General features: G+C 41.3%; 1 protein-coding gene across 5 annotated transcripts in view; it reads left to right on the top strand.

Moving 5' to 3' along the window:
* Positions 1-14,766, top strand: part of trim9 (tripartite motif containing 9) — a 41,515-nt gene that overhangs the window by 4,911 nt on the left and 21,838 nt on the right. For all 5 annotated transcript variants that reach the window (XM_044047424.1, XM_044047423.1, XM_044047422.1 and 2 more), the window contains exons 2-3: positions 10,663-10,758; positions 12,073-12,195. In XM_044047424.1, the coding sequence (XP_043903359.1) occupies positions 10,663-10,758; positions 12,073-12,195 (219 nt within the window). The remainder of the gene's footprint in view (positions 1-10,662; positions 10,759-12,072; positions 12,196-14,766) is intronic.

Below are 14,766 nucleotides of genomic sequence, written 5' to 3'. Positions count from 1 at the left end.
GTCATCACGGATGCCATAAGATGTCACAAGACCCCATGCAATCTAGGTCACACTCCGTCACCTCAGTCCATTTAGTGGCAATTAAAGGTGATAAATCAAATGGAAGCTTAAGGCGAGATGAAAAAAAAGAAGGGAAAATTAGTGATTTGCCCCGTTGCAAGAGGAGAGATAAATCCGAGACAGTCGAGGAGATTTGAAAAATGAAGTGATGATGAAATTTCCCGTTTGAGCTCTGCAAGCAAACAGAACACGGCTGTCAAATGAGGAATGTGAGGAATTCACAAGTGATTTTTCACTTTGCACATGTGCCCCCTTCTGATATACATGCTGTTTAGCCACATGGAGACTAGTCCCTCCCTGAGTCAGGAGCCACAAATGGGATTTTATTTTGACTTGCCAAATACGTTTGCAAAAAATGTCCAGTTTTTACTCGGCTGGTATTCTCACTCATCTTCTGCCATCATCTTTATCCTCCTCATGAGAGTCGAGGGGGGCGGCGCTGGTGCGAAAGGCGGGCTACACCCTGGACAGGTCCCCAGTCCATCACAGGTCCACATAGAGACAAACAACCATCCACTCTCACACTCACACCAATTTGCCTAATCCCCAAATCTTCAGACTGTGGGAGGAAACCGGAGAACATGGAGAAACCCACGCAAACACGGGGAGAACATTGGCTGGTATTCTTATTTGGAATATTAGATGTTGCAGAAATGTTACCGTATGCACAAATTCGCTTTTTGTCATGAGTCTGAATTGGGTCATGATAGTTCTAAATGATAGCTAAATCTTGTCTTCGTTGCATGATTCCGTCCCCCATCGAATACTGTTTTGTGATATGGTCATTCGCTAGTGTCACCACACTGAAACCAATTGAACAACTATATAAAAAAGCCATCAAGGCATTTGCCAGAAAACCATACTCTTCTCATCGTTGTCCAATTATTGCAAGGCGCAACTTCTTGAGCTTTGAAAATCTTCAAACATTCAAAATTAGCTGCCTTACCTACAAAATCCTCAACGGGCTGGCTCCTCCCCCGTTGGAGGAATACTTTAGACGGAACAATCAATCACTAACTGTTAACTAACAGTTCCACATTTAATGCATTTAGAAAATCCGCTTAAAGAATGGTTACTGTCCCACCAAATATGCACACACGAATGAAATGCCGTCGAGCACTTTAATACAGTATAACTGTAGCCTTTGTCTCATATGTTATCCTATCATTTATCGTAATTTATTGAACAATTGCTGCTAATATTGTGTTTTCTTTTATATTCATGGCTAATGGTGTTATCATTATGTCATTTTTTTTATCTCTATTGTCATTCGTTTGTTTTTCATGGTATTTCTGTCTTTTCATGTGAGGACTACGGATGGAAATTAGCTTTGAGCTAAATCTGGCATATTTACACGACGTCATGCGCGTCACAATGTGCTCATTAATATGCATTGTCCTCGTCAAATACAAAATAAAATAAAAATAATTTAAAAAAGTGGGTCATCGACAGAGACAACCAAAGAGCTTTACATAAAGTAGCTTGCTGTGTATACTTCACTTACTATTCCACTAGAGGGCACACAACAGAATTGACAGAACTTCAATTGTGTAAATAAATGAATAGCTATCACGGCTATCACTGTAGATAGTATACAAAGACTTTAAATCAACATCCCTTTACAATCACCTGATAGTGTGATATGTTTTATTTCCCCAGAATGAGGAGAACTCAAGCCACTGTGTTTATACTGTAGCCCATAATAATTTTCGTTTTGATGCTAACTGAAGGCTCCACGTGTTCTCTAACACACTTGAAAGGATATTCAGCTGTGACATGAAACCAATTAATGTTGCTCAATCTGTACCTTTTTAATTTAGTAGCTCAAAAGAAAACCTGGTAGTTTTGGTCAAAATTGGCTGGTCAGACGTTTTATATTTAGAGTTTTATTCATTTTCCAATCTGGGTCTCATAATGAGGTTTGCGATTTGATTGGATTCATGTTGTGAATGGAAACTGTCACAGCAGAATTATGTTCCTGGTTCTGCTTCGGTGTAAAAGCTGAATGTTCTCCTCTGCTCTCCTGAGTGCGACACTTTTATCAACAAATCAATAAAGGCCCAACGACCTGTGGTGATAATGTGGAATAAATCTTTACGTACGTCACGATTATGTGCAGCTAAATGACACGCTCGCTCAGCTGTTCTTGTTAGCGGAGTGTAATTTCACTGATAGGGCGATGAGACGGGACTGAGATTTCACAGTGGGAGGGAACTTGAACGCCTCGCAGTTGTTCAGGTTGACGCTGCTGCATTTATAGGTGGTCATATTTACACCTCTGGGTGCCATGTGAAGAGATTAGCTTTGTAAATGTTAATTAAACAAGTAGAACGAAGTTGAACTGAAGGCTTTTTTGTTGTGTATTTTCATGTAACTTCTGGGTGGGAAACTTAAACCGGCTGAATATTTCAACTTGCTCTAGGCGTGGAATCAGAGAACGATAAATGCAGGAAAGCGCTACGGTGTTCATTTCCCTTTGTGGCCTGAAAAAGACAAAAAAGAAAGCCCTGATTTCTGTTCATAAATGAATGCCAGATTTTGAAGAGCTTTGCCTCTTTTTAAAAATTCACCAAGCTCTGTTATATCATAGCTCCTCTGATGCAGATAAGTTATACCAAATCAGATATTAAATGAGATTACCGGTTGCATAAGGAAGTGGGCTTCACCTGAAATGTGAGCAGCAGAGGCTCAGCACCGGTTAAATCCGGCAGTGACCCTCTTTTTATCTGCAACAATTCATCAACATCAGTGTGGTCGTTTGTTTTTTTTTATCAACCACAGGTGATGACGCTAAACCCTCAGGCTGCACTTCAACTCAATTGGAGCTAGCACAAGAGTCCATAGAAAACTTGAGTAAAGACGATTTCAAAGAGGACACGGACACGTTTGAACAAGGACAAACAAGAAAAAAACAGTGTGATATATGTGAAAAGTCAGGCATACTATTTCAAAAGAGAATGCGTCGTTCTGATTGGCTAGAGAGAATCCTTTTCCATTGTTTGATGGGCCTTAGCGGTCAACCCCAAATTTAACCCACATACATTCGGTGCTTTAACCAGGCTGTTAGTAACCATGGCAACATTGTGGATGCTTTAGAAAACTGTTAAAAGCCTTAAATGACTCAATCCATAAATACACGCCATTAGGGCCGAACAGCGCCGTTTGAAACAAACGCAATTAGCAAATCACAAATCGTTTTTCGTGTCTTTAAATTCTCATCCTTGCATTAGCGCCATGGTTCTCAAACTGTGGTACTTGTACCACCAGTGGTACACAAGTTTTCTCTGGTAGATCCTGAAGGAAAATGCAGAAATGCTGTTGTGTTGTATTTGTAACTGGATATGCTTACAAATCCGATTTGGGCTGCAAACCAAACAAGGCCTTAGTGACTTTGTATAAGAAACTGCATGAGAAAAGAATTCATTCCTATGTGTGAAGATGAAATATTAAATCTGAACAGCAGCAGAAACTGCACCTCTGTTTTTATATGAAGTCGTCGCCGCTGCTCAGCTGACTGACCTGATTTAGCTCCGGTTGTGACAAAGCACTTCAGGAAACCACTTCTTCCTCCGGTTTAGCAGTAAATACACTCTTCATTTCTCTGCTCGGACTCTGTTCTTGACAGGTTTTTCCTGACCATGTGTCGTCTCCCTGACACAGTCAAAACAGAGCGGCAGGTCGGCACAGGTCGGATCATTTTCTTGGAGACGATGCTCTCGCCAGATAAAAGTGGCACAGACAAGAATAGATCACTCCTGCCCCATTTCCTGCTGTGCTGTCCCAGGTGTCCGTCAAATAAGGCCTCTGTTTCTCACATATAGAAACTGTGACAACTTTAAAAAGCCCTCACTGTTATTATCTGGGATTTGTTCACTTTTTTTCTGTGTGTGTGGATAGTTAACGACTTCTCCTGCATTATTGATGACAGCAGATATAGGCCATGAATAATGCACCAGCCACTTAGGTTCTGCTCGTGCGGAACAGTTTCATGTGGGATCTTGTTAAGCGCAGAGTCGGATCACGATGTGGCCAAGTCTTAACCGTTCCAGGGTGTTGGGAGTCGTAGCAGCTTAATTTTTTAACAACACAATGTTTCCCCGAGACAGTAAATATCACCAAGTCTCTTGTTCAATAATTGAAAATGTATTATCTCAGAGGGCTGCGGCAGTTCATGTAAACAACCTTTCATGTCGGTGTCTTTGGTTGCTGATGCTGTCAAGGGGCGTAAACACAATTAATAATGAAAATGTGCAAAAAAAAAACCTCTAAAATTAAAGAGTCTACTAATTAAACAGTATAATATATATGATTTTTGAGCTAGCTAGAAAAAGGGTAATGAAAACATTGCCAGTGGTTGAACCTTTGCAGTAAAAACAAAACAAGTCAGAGGAAGAAGAAAACAACAACACGTTGTCCACTTTTTATCTTTATACTTCAGTCCCTCTCTCACTAGTTTCAGTTGATACAATTAATTTAATTGAAAAATATTGAGCCCTTTCTTGTGATTAAAATGGTCAGAATTGTCACCAACATACACATCTAGTGGCTAAGCTAACAGCTAAGCTAATGGCAAATGCGTGTGTGAAGGAAATAAAGCAGGAATTCAAGCAAAGATTCAATTAACTCGAGTTAAGAGTACATTCATGGCTAGGCTAATGGCTAGACTAACAGACTAGCCATTAGCCTTCAAATAAATGAAGGTTTTGCTGCCTTTTGCTGGCAATTATGATGGACGTTAGCCAAAAATGAGACAAATATGAATATGTTTGGTTTTTTATATATATAATATATATTTAGGATGTTAACGAGTCTCTTGTATTCCCAGTGATACCATTAAACACCTGTAATTAATCAAAACCCATGTAAACAACATGGTTTCAAACAGGGTTTTTTTGACCGCTGGGAATGTTGAATTTATTTGATGTTTTCCTTCACCTTCAACTTACGCCTGTACACAGTGTGTAACTGAATAACTAGGAATTACACACAGGATTAAATGAGCATTAAGAGACTGTTAGTTGTTGTTTATTTTCCCCCTGCAGCTTTGAGAAAGAGTAGAGTACGTAAAATAAAAGTGTGGTAACTCAGCTTTATGGACGGAAAATCAAGACCAAATGTAAAAATAAAATAAAACTGGGGAAACAGCCTGACGTCTGAGACGTCTTTGTGTTTAGTTTTTTAAATTTTGTTCCCAAATAAATTAATATGTGGCCCTAATGCTCTTCTGTATATGAAAGTAGGTTAGGAGAACTTAAATGCTGTCTTTGCCCCTAGAACTGATGCATCATTTTGTGGATATGTGGTTCATAATTGGCTTGAGGAGGAGTAGTTTTACCTTGCAGCGGCTTTAAAGAGCTTAGCAGTGACATTACACCCACCTACTCCCGTCATTGCACTTCCCACTTCCGAGAGGGGAGTTGCTTTAATCCAAATTGGCAGTGATGCCTCTCTGACATCCACAGATTTCCTGTGACCGATTGGCCAGTTGGCTCAACAGCCACAGAGGAACACATAGTATGGCCCCGGAGCTGCTGCAGTGAATTATTTAATTATTATTATGCTTCATTACTGAGCTGATTAGTGCTTCCAAAGAGTAAGACCACCCCACCATATAAACAAACCCCCTGGAGCTGATTCCCAGCATGCCCCTCTGCAGCAGAATGGTTTTAATTTTGACGGTTTCCAAAATGATGTGTTTCATCCTGAGGGCCAGCTTTAAGTCATTTGAGTTAGTGTGAATGGAGAATTGTTGAGTAAAAATCTTAAAAATGAAGAATACAAATGAAGTCCTCCACTCTCTGAGGACACATTCTGAGCTACACTTACAATTGGATGAATCATGCCTTGCCAGTAAAGACTGCTCCCATGGCAAGATGTGAAAATGCAAATTCAAGTATGATGAGATGTAAATATCATGCATGATAAGTTACGGCTGATAGTTCTCATCAATCATCCAGGAAAAACGATGAAAACCTCATCCATGTGACTCGCGGTTTGGCTTTGAGGTTGGATGGTCGTGTTTTTCTTCTTTTCTCTCCAAAAGCGCAAGAGCAAAAACTGCACTGAATAAAGGATAATGTTTATTTTACTTTATGACCTTTGACCAACAATATCATATTGACATATTACAAGCGATGTTACAAAACCTGTTTGTGAACGCCAGTGTGTGGTCCACAATGTATTGGTCTATTCAAGTTTACTTTAGGCCGCATGATGTAACATGGATGCAGCCCAACGTGGCTGATTCAACCAATGTAGACATTTCTTCCACTGATGAAACACTATGTTGAAACAGTTGAAGGAGTTAAGCAGTAAAACAAATTAACACTAAACATATATGCTTGTTTTTATATGCAAAAACTGAACTTTGAACTTCTTGAATGCATGAATGGAGCATTACATGGTGTGTGTTTCTGCTATAATGCCACTGCAATCATGTCCAGGTGAAGTCTTAACTACCTGTAATAAAGGACAGAACGGGTTTTCCTCTTAGCAAAGGGAACTTGCAATTTAAAAAAAATGCACGTTACACTGTAGGGAATCTAAACAGGGTTTAAACGTTTCTATGTGCTTTAATATTTTTGGCTGCACTCAGCAAGGCTCGAAAAAGCTGACCTAATTTCTACATGAATCATTAGAAACCTGAGAAATGTGGTCATTTATAGAAAGTATTATGTATGTAGTCTGGGCATATGGGCGGCTGGAAAATGAGCAGACCTTCTTTACCTCTGTCTTAAGATTAAAAAATCAAAATTTCCTAATAATGAAATAATCTTTGTAAACCCCTGGTGTGCAGTGCTAGCAACAGAAGCTAATTAAAAGAATTAGTCAGAAGTAGCCTCCGTTACTCCATTTCCAAACCTCAAACTGTAAAAGCTTTGGTCGCCATCCCATCGCGCCGTCCAACCCATCTGTTGGTGAAATCTGTCTTCAGCGAGGACGTCGCTGCGAGCTGTGCAGAAATATAACAGCCTTTACTTTCACACCACGTTTTGACCTGGTTTTTGAGGAGGGAGCTCTGCAGGCTCTCGAACTGACACTGTGGAAAAACGCCTCCAGACAATCGGGAACTTGCTGAATGTTGACCGACAAGGCAAGCGTCCTCCTCAGCATCCATCACTGTATCAAAAAGCTGACATTTGAGGGAAAACCCACACTTTTAATGTCTGTGTTGACAAATGCTGACAGTTCCTGCTCCTTAAGTGCAAAAATCTTGCTTGATTTGTCAATTTTATATTACAATAAGCTGATATCTCACGTAGTCATGGTCAAGATGACCTGCAGTTCAAACCAAGCATCAGAATGGAGAAAAAAGGTCGTTTTAAGATACTTTGAACGTAGCATGGTTGTTGGAGGCGAATGGGCTGGTTTGAGTATTTCAGAAACTGTTGATCCACTGGGATTCTCATGCACAACCATCAAAGAAAAAGGCCAGTGAACAGCAGTTCCATGGTTGAAAATGCGGTTTTGATGCATCCTGTCAGAGGAGAATTGCCAGACTGTTTTGAAACACAGACTGTAAAATAAAATTGGATGTAGATGGACTTGGTTTCCTCCTGAAGCCGATCAGGAAACAATAATCTATATGCACCCATATCAGTGTGATTGTCTGCCTATAGGTGACTGTGTCTGTGAACGTCAGTTCAGTGTCGGCCAAATCTCTAGGCTTCAGAATGGGAGTTCAAATCTCAGTGGGTGACGTCACGACCGGTTGCCACTTGGTTTGAAAATGATAGAAAGACAACTGAATTTCTGTGAAATCTCTAAACGCTAAACACTTAATCACTAATAAAGTGGTAAATGTAGGTTTTTGGTCAATTGATTAGAGAAGACATAGTATTGAGAGTTAGAGTTTAAAGTGACCTAGTGACCAAAGAATGACTTTACAAACAATTAAAATAACTCAAACTAAACTAAAACTCAATAAAAATCTACTTTGAAATGTATTTCCATGGGAGAAATGATTTTCTCAGCGTCTCTTGAGACACTGAAGTGCGATTCCCAAGTTGCCAAAGAGGAAGTTCCTTCACATCCTACACAGTCGTGCGCAGTTTACATTCCACTCTTTGCTCAGCTGTTACCAGCTCAGTCCGTCCCCCGGTGCTGTCGACTCACGTTAGCGACAGCTGTCATGGTTTCCCAAACTCAGAGGTCAAAGTTCAGCTGTCGGGCCCCCGCAACGCGGATTCCCACTTGACCGAGCGACGTCAAACTCCTAGAGCTGCGTTGACACAGAGGAGTGTGCTGTGTATGATGGGATGTTTTCACAGCGTTTTCCACCATATCAGCCTTTTTGCCATTTTTTTATTGCTGTCTTCAGGAGTTGAAGTGATTTTTTTTCCCCCCTCTTTTTTCCCCAGATAGTGCCCCTGTACCCTCTTATCCTCCCAGCGGACAATACACTCCCTAAGTTAGCGGTTGTTGGGTTCACTCATTCGAATGATGTTCCCACAGGGTCAGGCCGCGTCCTCTCCCGCTCCGTCGCCTCCCAGTTCACACAACCCCAGCTTCACATACATGAAAACTGACATTTGTTTTCCACACTGACTGTTCAAACAGGAGCAGCGCCACTTCCCATGAGTGCCGGAGGAGTAATCCAATAACAGAACCGTGCAACTGTCGAGCGCTTTACTGTTGCACATAAATCATTGTTTTTGAGCTGGAAATGTCACTTATGCGTTTGTGAGAATTAGGCTGACTCTGCATTTTTGTCTCCCGACACTTGAAAATGTCAGCGTCACCGCGGCTGTAAAGCAGCTTTGTTTCCTCAGTTGACTTTTATCCGTTTCACATGAGTTTACACAGAAGTTAGGAGTTTATTTCCTACGGCTGGAAAAGTTAACTAAAACGAACTGAGCGATACATTGATATCAGAACTGTATTGACCTAAATTTTAAAGCGGACCGATTTTTAAAACTTTTCATTAGGAGAGAGCTATGCTCGTAAAGCAAGGCCACAGCAAACCTTAGGTTAAGTAATCAACCCCAGTTCTCTGAAACTTGAGCGAGGTAGTGAGATACTGAAAAGGGAATATGTGTTACATACTGGCGCTTTAATGTCAATGAGTGGGTTTAATGAAGCTGCTCATCCTCCTGTGAGACTATGCTTGTAATGCTTTATTTAACTTTTCTCTTGGTGTTGTGTTACTTTAAAGCGGCCATAGCATGGTCCTATCTCACTTATATGTGAGATATGGAGGTGTACTTACAAACATGAAGTCGTTTTTATGGTCAAAAACGTCCCAGTGGCTACAAACAAGCCGATGTAGATGTCTCATCACTGACGCTCTCGTCAGCCGCGCTATTTCAGACCAAAACCACACCCACAGAACACGGACTGTCTTGTGATTGGCCAGTTACCTGGAAGTGACGTAATTGGCACGTCAGCTCTCAGACCCGCAGCTCCCCCTCTGGAAAGGCGGATGCACCGCTAGCAATTATCAAAACATCGAATAATGCCGTAATCCCTTACGCATTTAATCCGGAGTCTGACCCAGAGTCATAAGACACTGTGACAAGTGAAAGACTGCTGCAGGACGCTTGTAGCTTGGATAACGTTGTGGTTACCGAGATGATAAACACACATGCAAATGCAACACGAGCGTAGCGTGTAGCTTAGCCTGTAGCCGGCTATCGCTAACACTAAAGACAAAACAAGCACACAAAGACAGTTTTACGGTTTGTAAAAATTGTAATATACGTATTGTTGCCACTGCTCCTTCATTTAGGTGAAGTTTGGTGCTGTGTCCTGCTTTATATTGCTACTCTCAACTGTAGAAGAAGAAGAAGAAGAAGAACTACTCTCGTTGTAGCTGCTGGGCGTCTCGGTTGTACGGAGCTCAGCAGCTACAACGAGACTACTTCTTCTTCTCCTACGGTTGAAAGTACGTCACCGGATGTGCCCGGACTAGCAGGTGCTGCTGTTTAGAGGTGGTGAAATTCGCAAGTGACGTTATTAGTCAACGGAAGTGCCGTTCCGCTTCGTAGAGCTCAGGAAAACAATCAAACCCTGCGCTCTCAGCAGTGGCTGAACTGATTGTTATGGACATTTAGGGCTTCATAAACGAGTTAATGACGCAGATACACACAAAAACGCAGCGTTAATTGGCACTTCCGGGCTATGACCTCTTTAATTTAATTTTAATGCAAGTGTAAATGATCGTCTCTAAATAAATGCCCCGCCCTCTCACCCTACATGTTCATCAGGTGACACAGGAAAAAGGATTCTGAAGGTAGTTATGAGCAGGAAGTTGGGAAAAAGTTAACGCTGACATGTTTTTTTTATTGTTTCCTAGGAAAAGAAAATAGCATAAGTCCATACAACGTGGAACTGTTTTAAGAAATGTATGTTTGTGCAGTTTTTATTTCACTATTGCTACAATTAAATAACATTGACATGAATATGAAAGGGTCCCGGATGTATTTGTTGCAATTCATGATTTCATATATGTATATATATATATATATATATATATATATATATATATATATATATATATATATATATGTATATATGTATTGTATGTAAAGGAGCGGAATGTTTTTATATACAAGTACAAAGCCGTCATTTAACTCCATGACCTCCTCTCTTTGTTCTTTGCAGGGTCAGCTGTCCCAGGCCCTCAACGGCCTGTCAGACCGAGCCACTGAGGCCAAGGAGTTCCTGGTCCAGCTGAGAAACATGGTCCAGCACATCCAGGTACTCGCACCGACACTGACACGTGAAGTCATCGCCGCCTGTCTGTGTACAAACCCTGCTAAAATAGTGTCACTGTGAACATTTTGTTTTTTAAATCCCTGGCTTTGTTGAGTTGTTGTTAGTTAGAGCAGGGGTTTGAAACTTAAATGACCTGGGGGCCACTGAGTGTCTAGTTTGGTTAGCAGGGGCCAGTAAGTAAAAAACAGTAGAGATATTATATCACAATATTCCATCGTGATATTAAAATAATGATCTTTATGTTGATATTGAGAGTGGCTAACGAACGCAGGACCTTTCCTCAGTGCATCAGGGAACTACGGTGGCCTTTACATACCAGAAAGGACATAAACACTCTTTGACATCTCTCCCACTCTAACTACTTAAAGTGTGAAACTGTGGCTGGTTTGTCTGCTGTAGAAAGCTGACGTCACCCTATATAATCCAAGGCCCTTGCCTTAAAAAACTCAAAGGCTAGTACATTCAATTAAATTCTCTTAAATGTAACACAGTGGACATATAAGCCTCATATTTAGTGCTCATTGACTTATTTTGTGTAAAATTAATCCAAAATGATGCTGTTGGAATACAATAAATCTCTGGCACCAGCCGTTGAAGAACACATATTAGCGAGCCGCCTGTGGACAGTGCATTAGTCACGCAAGGACAGTAGAGACATTCAGTCTCATTCAGTGAAAGCGATGCATCGCCATAGCAACAGGAGACTATTTTTCTAACTGCAGGTTTCTGTCTTTGGAGAGTGTGGGATTTTGTTCCTTCATTCACATTCTGTGCGATCACGTATATATTTATATTTGGTTGAGGAGACAAAGCTTCAGTCAAACTAATCGGCGGATTTGAGGAGGAAGGTGGGATTTTAAATAACTTTGTCACAGTGTTCGATGACGTTCGAGGGAAAGTCTCGGAGACACGAGGGCGGGAAACGGTGGAGAGAACTTTGGAGAGGAAGCGAGGAGGTGGAAGTTTGGGATGTGTGAAAATGAGCCGAGTGTGGTGGTGTAACTGTACGGGAATCAGTCATGCAATGGTGCTGATGTTGATTTCACCCTCCCACCTCTCTGACGGACGACACATGACGCGTCACAAACGGAAGAATCCTTTGAATACTTCATTTAAGGGTTTTACAGCATCCGCTGGGATAATTATCCAAATGAATTCAAAGAGATTGTTAAGTCAAGCTCTGAAAGCAAACGTGACTCAAAATCACAACGTTTCTATGTTTCAGGGTTCATTTTCTGCTTTTATTTGTATGATTATGTCTTGATTTTCCCGCGTCTGTGTGTGTTTCCTCTGCAGGAGAACGGCGTGGAGTTCGAGGCGTGTTTGGTGGCCCAGTGCGACGCCCTCATCGACGCGCTGAACCGGCGCAAGGCCCAGCTGCTGTCCCAAGTAAACAAAGAGCACGAGCACAAGCTAAAAGTAAGTGGCCTCTTAAAAACGACATTTGATGATAAAAAAAAAAAACGATTCCAGAGACTTTTTTATTGTGAACCATCAGCAACAGCACATTGAAGGAGAGATGGGGTTGACGGGGGAGGAGGGAGAGACACATTTGTGCCGTACAGCATCCAATTTCACGCTTGGGCGGTCTGTAGAATCAAGGTTTCACACGTGTAGGTGGTTTGAGAAACACGGCTCACAGACTCATACAGTACATACTGTATATGTGCAATTACGGACATGTTCTCTTGTTTTTCTTTGACTTCCGCCTCATGTGGAATATGTAGATGTGGATGTGCAGATTCTTTGAGAGCATGGATTATAAATAACTCACTTCTACACTGCAGATAATAGATTAGTCTAGTTTGTTTGGGCACGTGTGGTTTTGAAAATGCTGCGTTTTCATGTCAAATCTGTGTCATTAATGAAGGAGGGCTGTTCATGATAGATTGGTGTTTAATGGCGGGCAGAGACACAGAAGACCCTCCAAGAGGGAGGATTTTTGCTGCAGCTCAGCTCAGATCCGGTCCCGTCTGTTGGCCAACACATGGGAGGCTCCGTGTGTCACTCGCTGAATCTTAATGCAAGAAAAACACATTTCAAAATAAGGCTGAAAAATGCTTTTATAAAACAACAATAGAATAATAACTGGCGATACTTCATGTTGCAGCTGAAGGTTCCTCACCTTTATCTTCCAAGTATTGTAGCCTTCGGTTAGCTGGGCTAATGAAAAACAACAACAATAAAAATAAAAGTAGGTGATTGTAAGCTCATAAAAAAGACATGTCTAATTATTCTGTCTTAAATTTCACCAAAATTTTACATACTGCACCTTTAAATATAGTTCAAAACAAACAGCAGATTCAGTCTATTGAAGAATCTGTGAAATCACACGTGTGAATGTGTCTTTTAAGTAAAAATCAATCGAAATAAAGCAAGAAGGAACGGAAAAAAATCAAGGAAAAATCATGAAATCATTCCTCGTCCTGAAGCTGGATCGGTGGATGTTTAGACGGCCTTTGCATGAGGACCTCAATTTATGGCCCCGGCTCATAAAGTGAGAGGAGATTGAAATCTAAAATTAATAGGGAGCCACTGGAGGGAATATAAAACAGGTGATATATGCTGATTCTTTTTTTTGTGAGGAGCCTTGTTGCTGGATGTTTGGTGAGTGGTGATTGCGTTAAGACAGCGAGAGAAGCTCGGCTTCCTCGGAAATGTCAAAGTCAAATATGTTGTGTTTACATTTCTATACTAATTGTGCGCTAGAACGCGATTAGATGGATCGCCTTACATGATTTCCGTATTCCCGTAGCAGCCTCCGCATTAAAACCACCTGTTCTAAATATGATGACACAGAATAGTTTTTTTTCACTGCGGTGATTGGACAAATGCGGCGAAACCGTCACTTCCGCGGAAGCTCAGCTTCTCTGGGAGTCAATGGAGTAGTGGGCGGGCACTGACGCTGGGCCTCTGCATGATGATTGGAGGAACTGTCTGAAAGGCGGAGCCCGTTTTTCGACAGCATTGCAGAAACATACACGACAGCGGAGCCTTTTTCATTTGTACATATCCACTGTAAATAAAAACGCCGTGGTAGCATTTTTGTTTTACATAATTAGCGCGTTTGCAAGCGTTACGTAAGAATGTATGTATAAATAACTGCACCTGAAATGAGCTTCCCCCTGTTTCAAAGACCAGCAATCACCACCGGATGGTGTGTAATTTACAAACACTCCGTTATATGAATCTGTGCTACTCTGCTTTTCATCTTAATTTATCATCTGCTCCTGGAGGAGATCAGTTCATATCAGCTGCAGTAGATAAGATAATCCTTTATTAGTGGAGAAATTTGCATTTTTACAGCAGCAAAGACAGTAAAGTAACGAATAATAAACATGCATTTTCACATCAAGGATGTACAGTCGAGAATATATTGACTATTAAGATTATTAAAAATAGAGTAAACTGTACAGTGTATACATTAAATAACCAGAATGTAATCTAGAATGGGGAGGAGGAGGCGGAGTCACTGGGGTTGCTCTGAAGTGCACCTCCAGTAACTGAGAGTCAGTGGGAAGCTTTTCTGATTCATTAGCATGTGGCTCAGTGGACAAGGTCATCACACAGCTGTAACTGATCCGGATCTGCTCCGGTCCTGACCATAATCTTAGTCCCTTCTTTTGTGCATGTGTGTGTGTGTGTGTGTGTGTGTGTGTGTTTCCCAGATGTTGCATCTTTATTTGCATATTCAGAGCTGATTGTTGCGTGAAACTGAAATGCCAGCCGTGCATTTTTCTACGTGTCCAATTATGTAACTAACGAGGTGCACTGATTAATCCCGCTGATGCAGTCACACAAAGCCTAACATAATGATAAAAGCCATTAAAAAAAACAACACAACAACAACAACATGAAATCAGTTTGCTGCTGCAGCTGACATGGCAACTCCACTGAAGCTCTCTTCTCCGCTCCTGGTCGCCATGGCGACACGCGGAGCTTGTTTTCAGGCTGTGGAGGCGAGAAGTAGTCCTTCATCACATGAGTCAC

The sequence above is a fragment of the Solea senegalensis genome, linkage group LG16 (assembly GCF_019176455.1).
Source record: "Solea senegalensis isolate Sse05_10M linkage group LG16, IFAPA_SoseM_1, whole genome shotgun sequence".
Taxonomy (NCBI): Eukaryota; Metazoa; Chordata; class Actinopteri; order Pleuronectiformes; family Soleidae; genus Solea; species Solea senegalensis.
The sequence above is the reverse complement of the archived record's forward strand: the minus strand, read 5'-3'. Positions and strand labels throughout refer to the sequence as shown.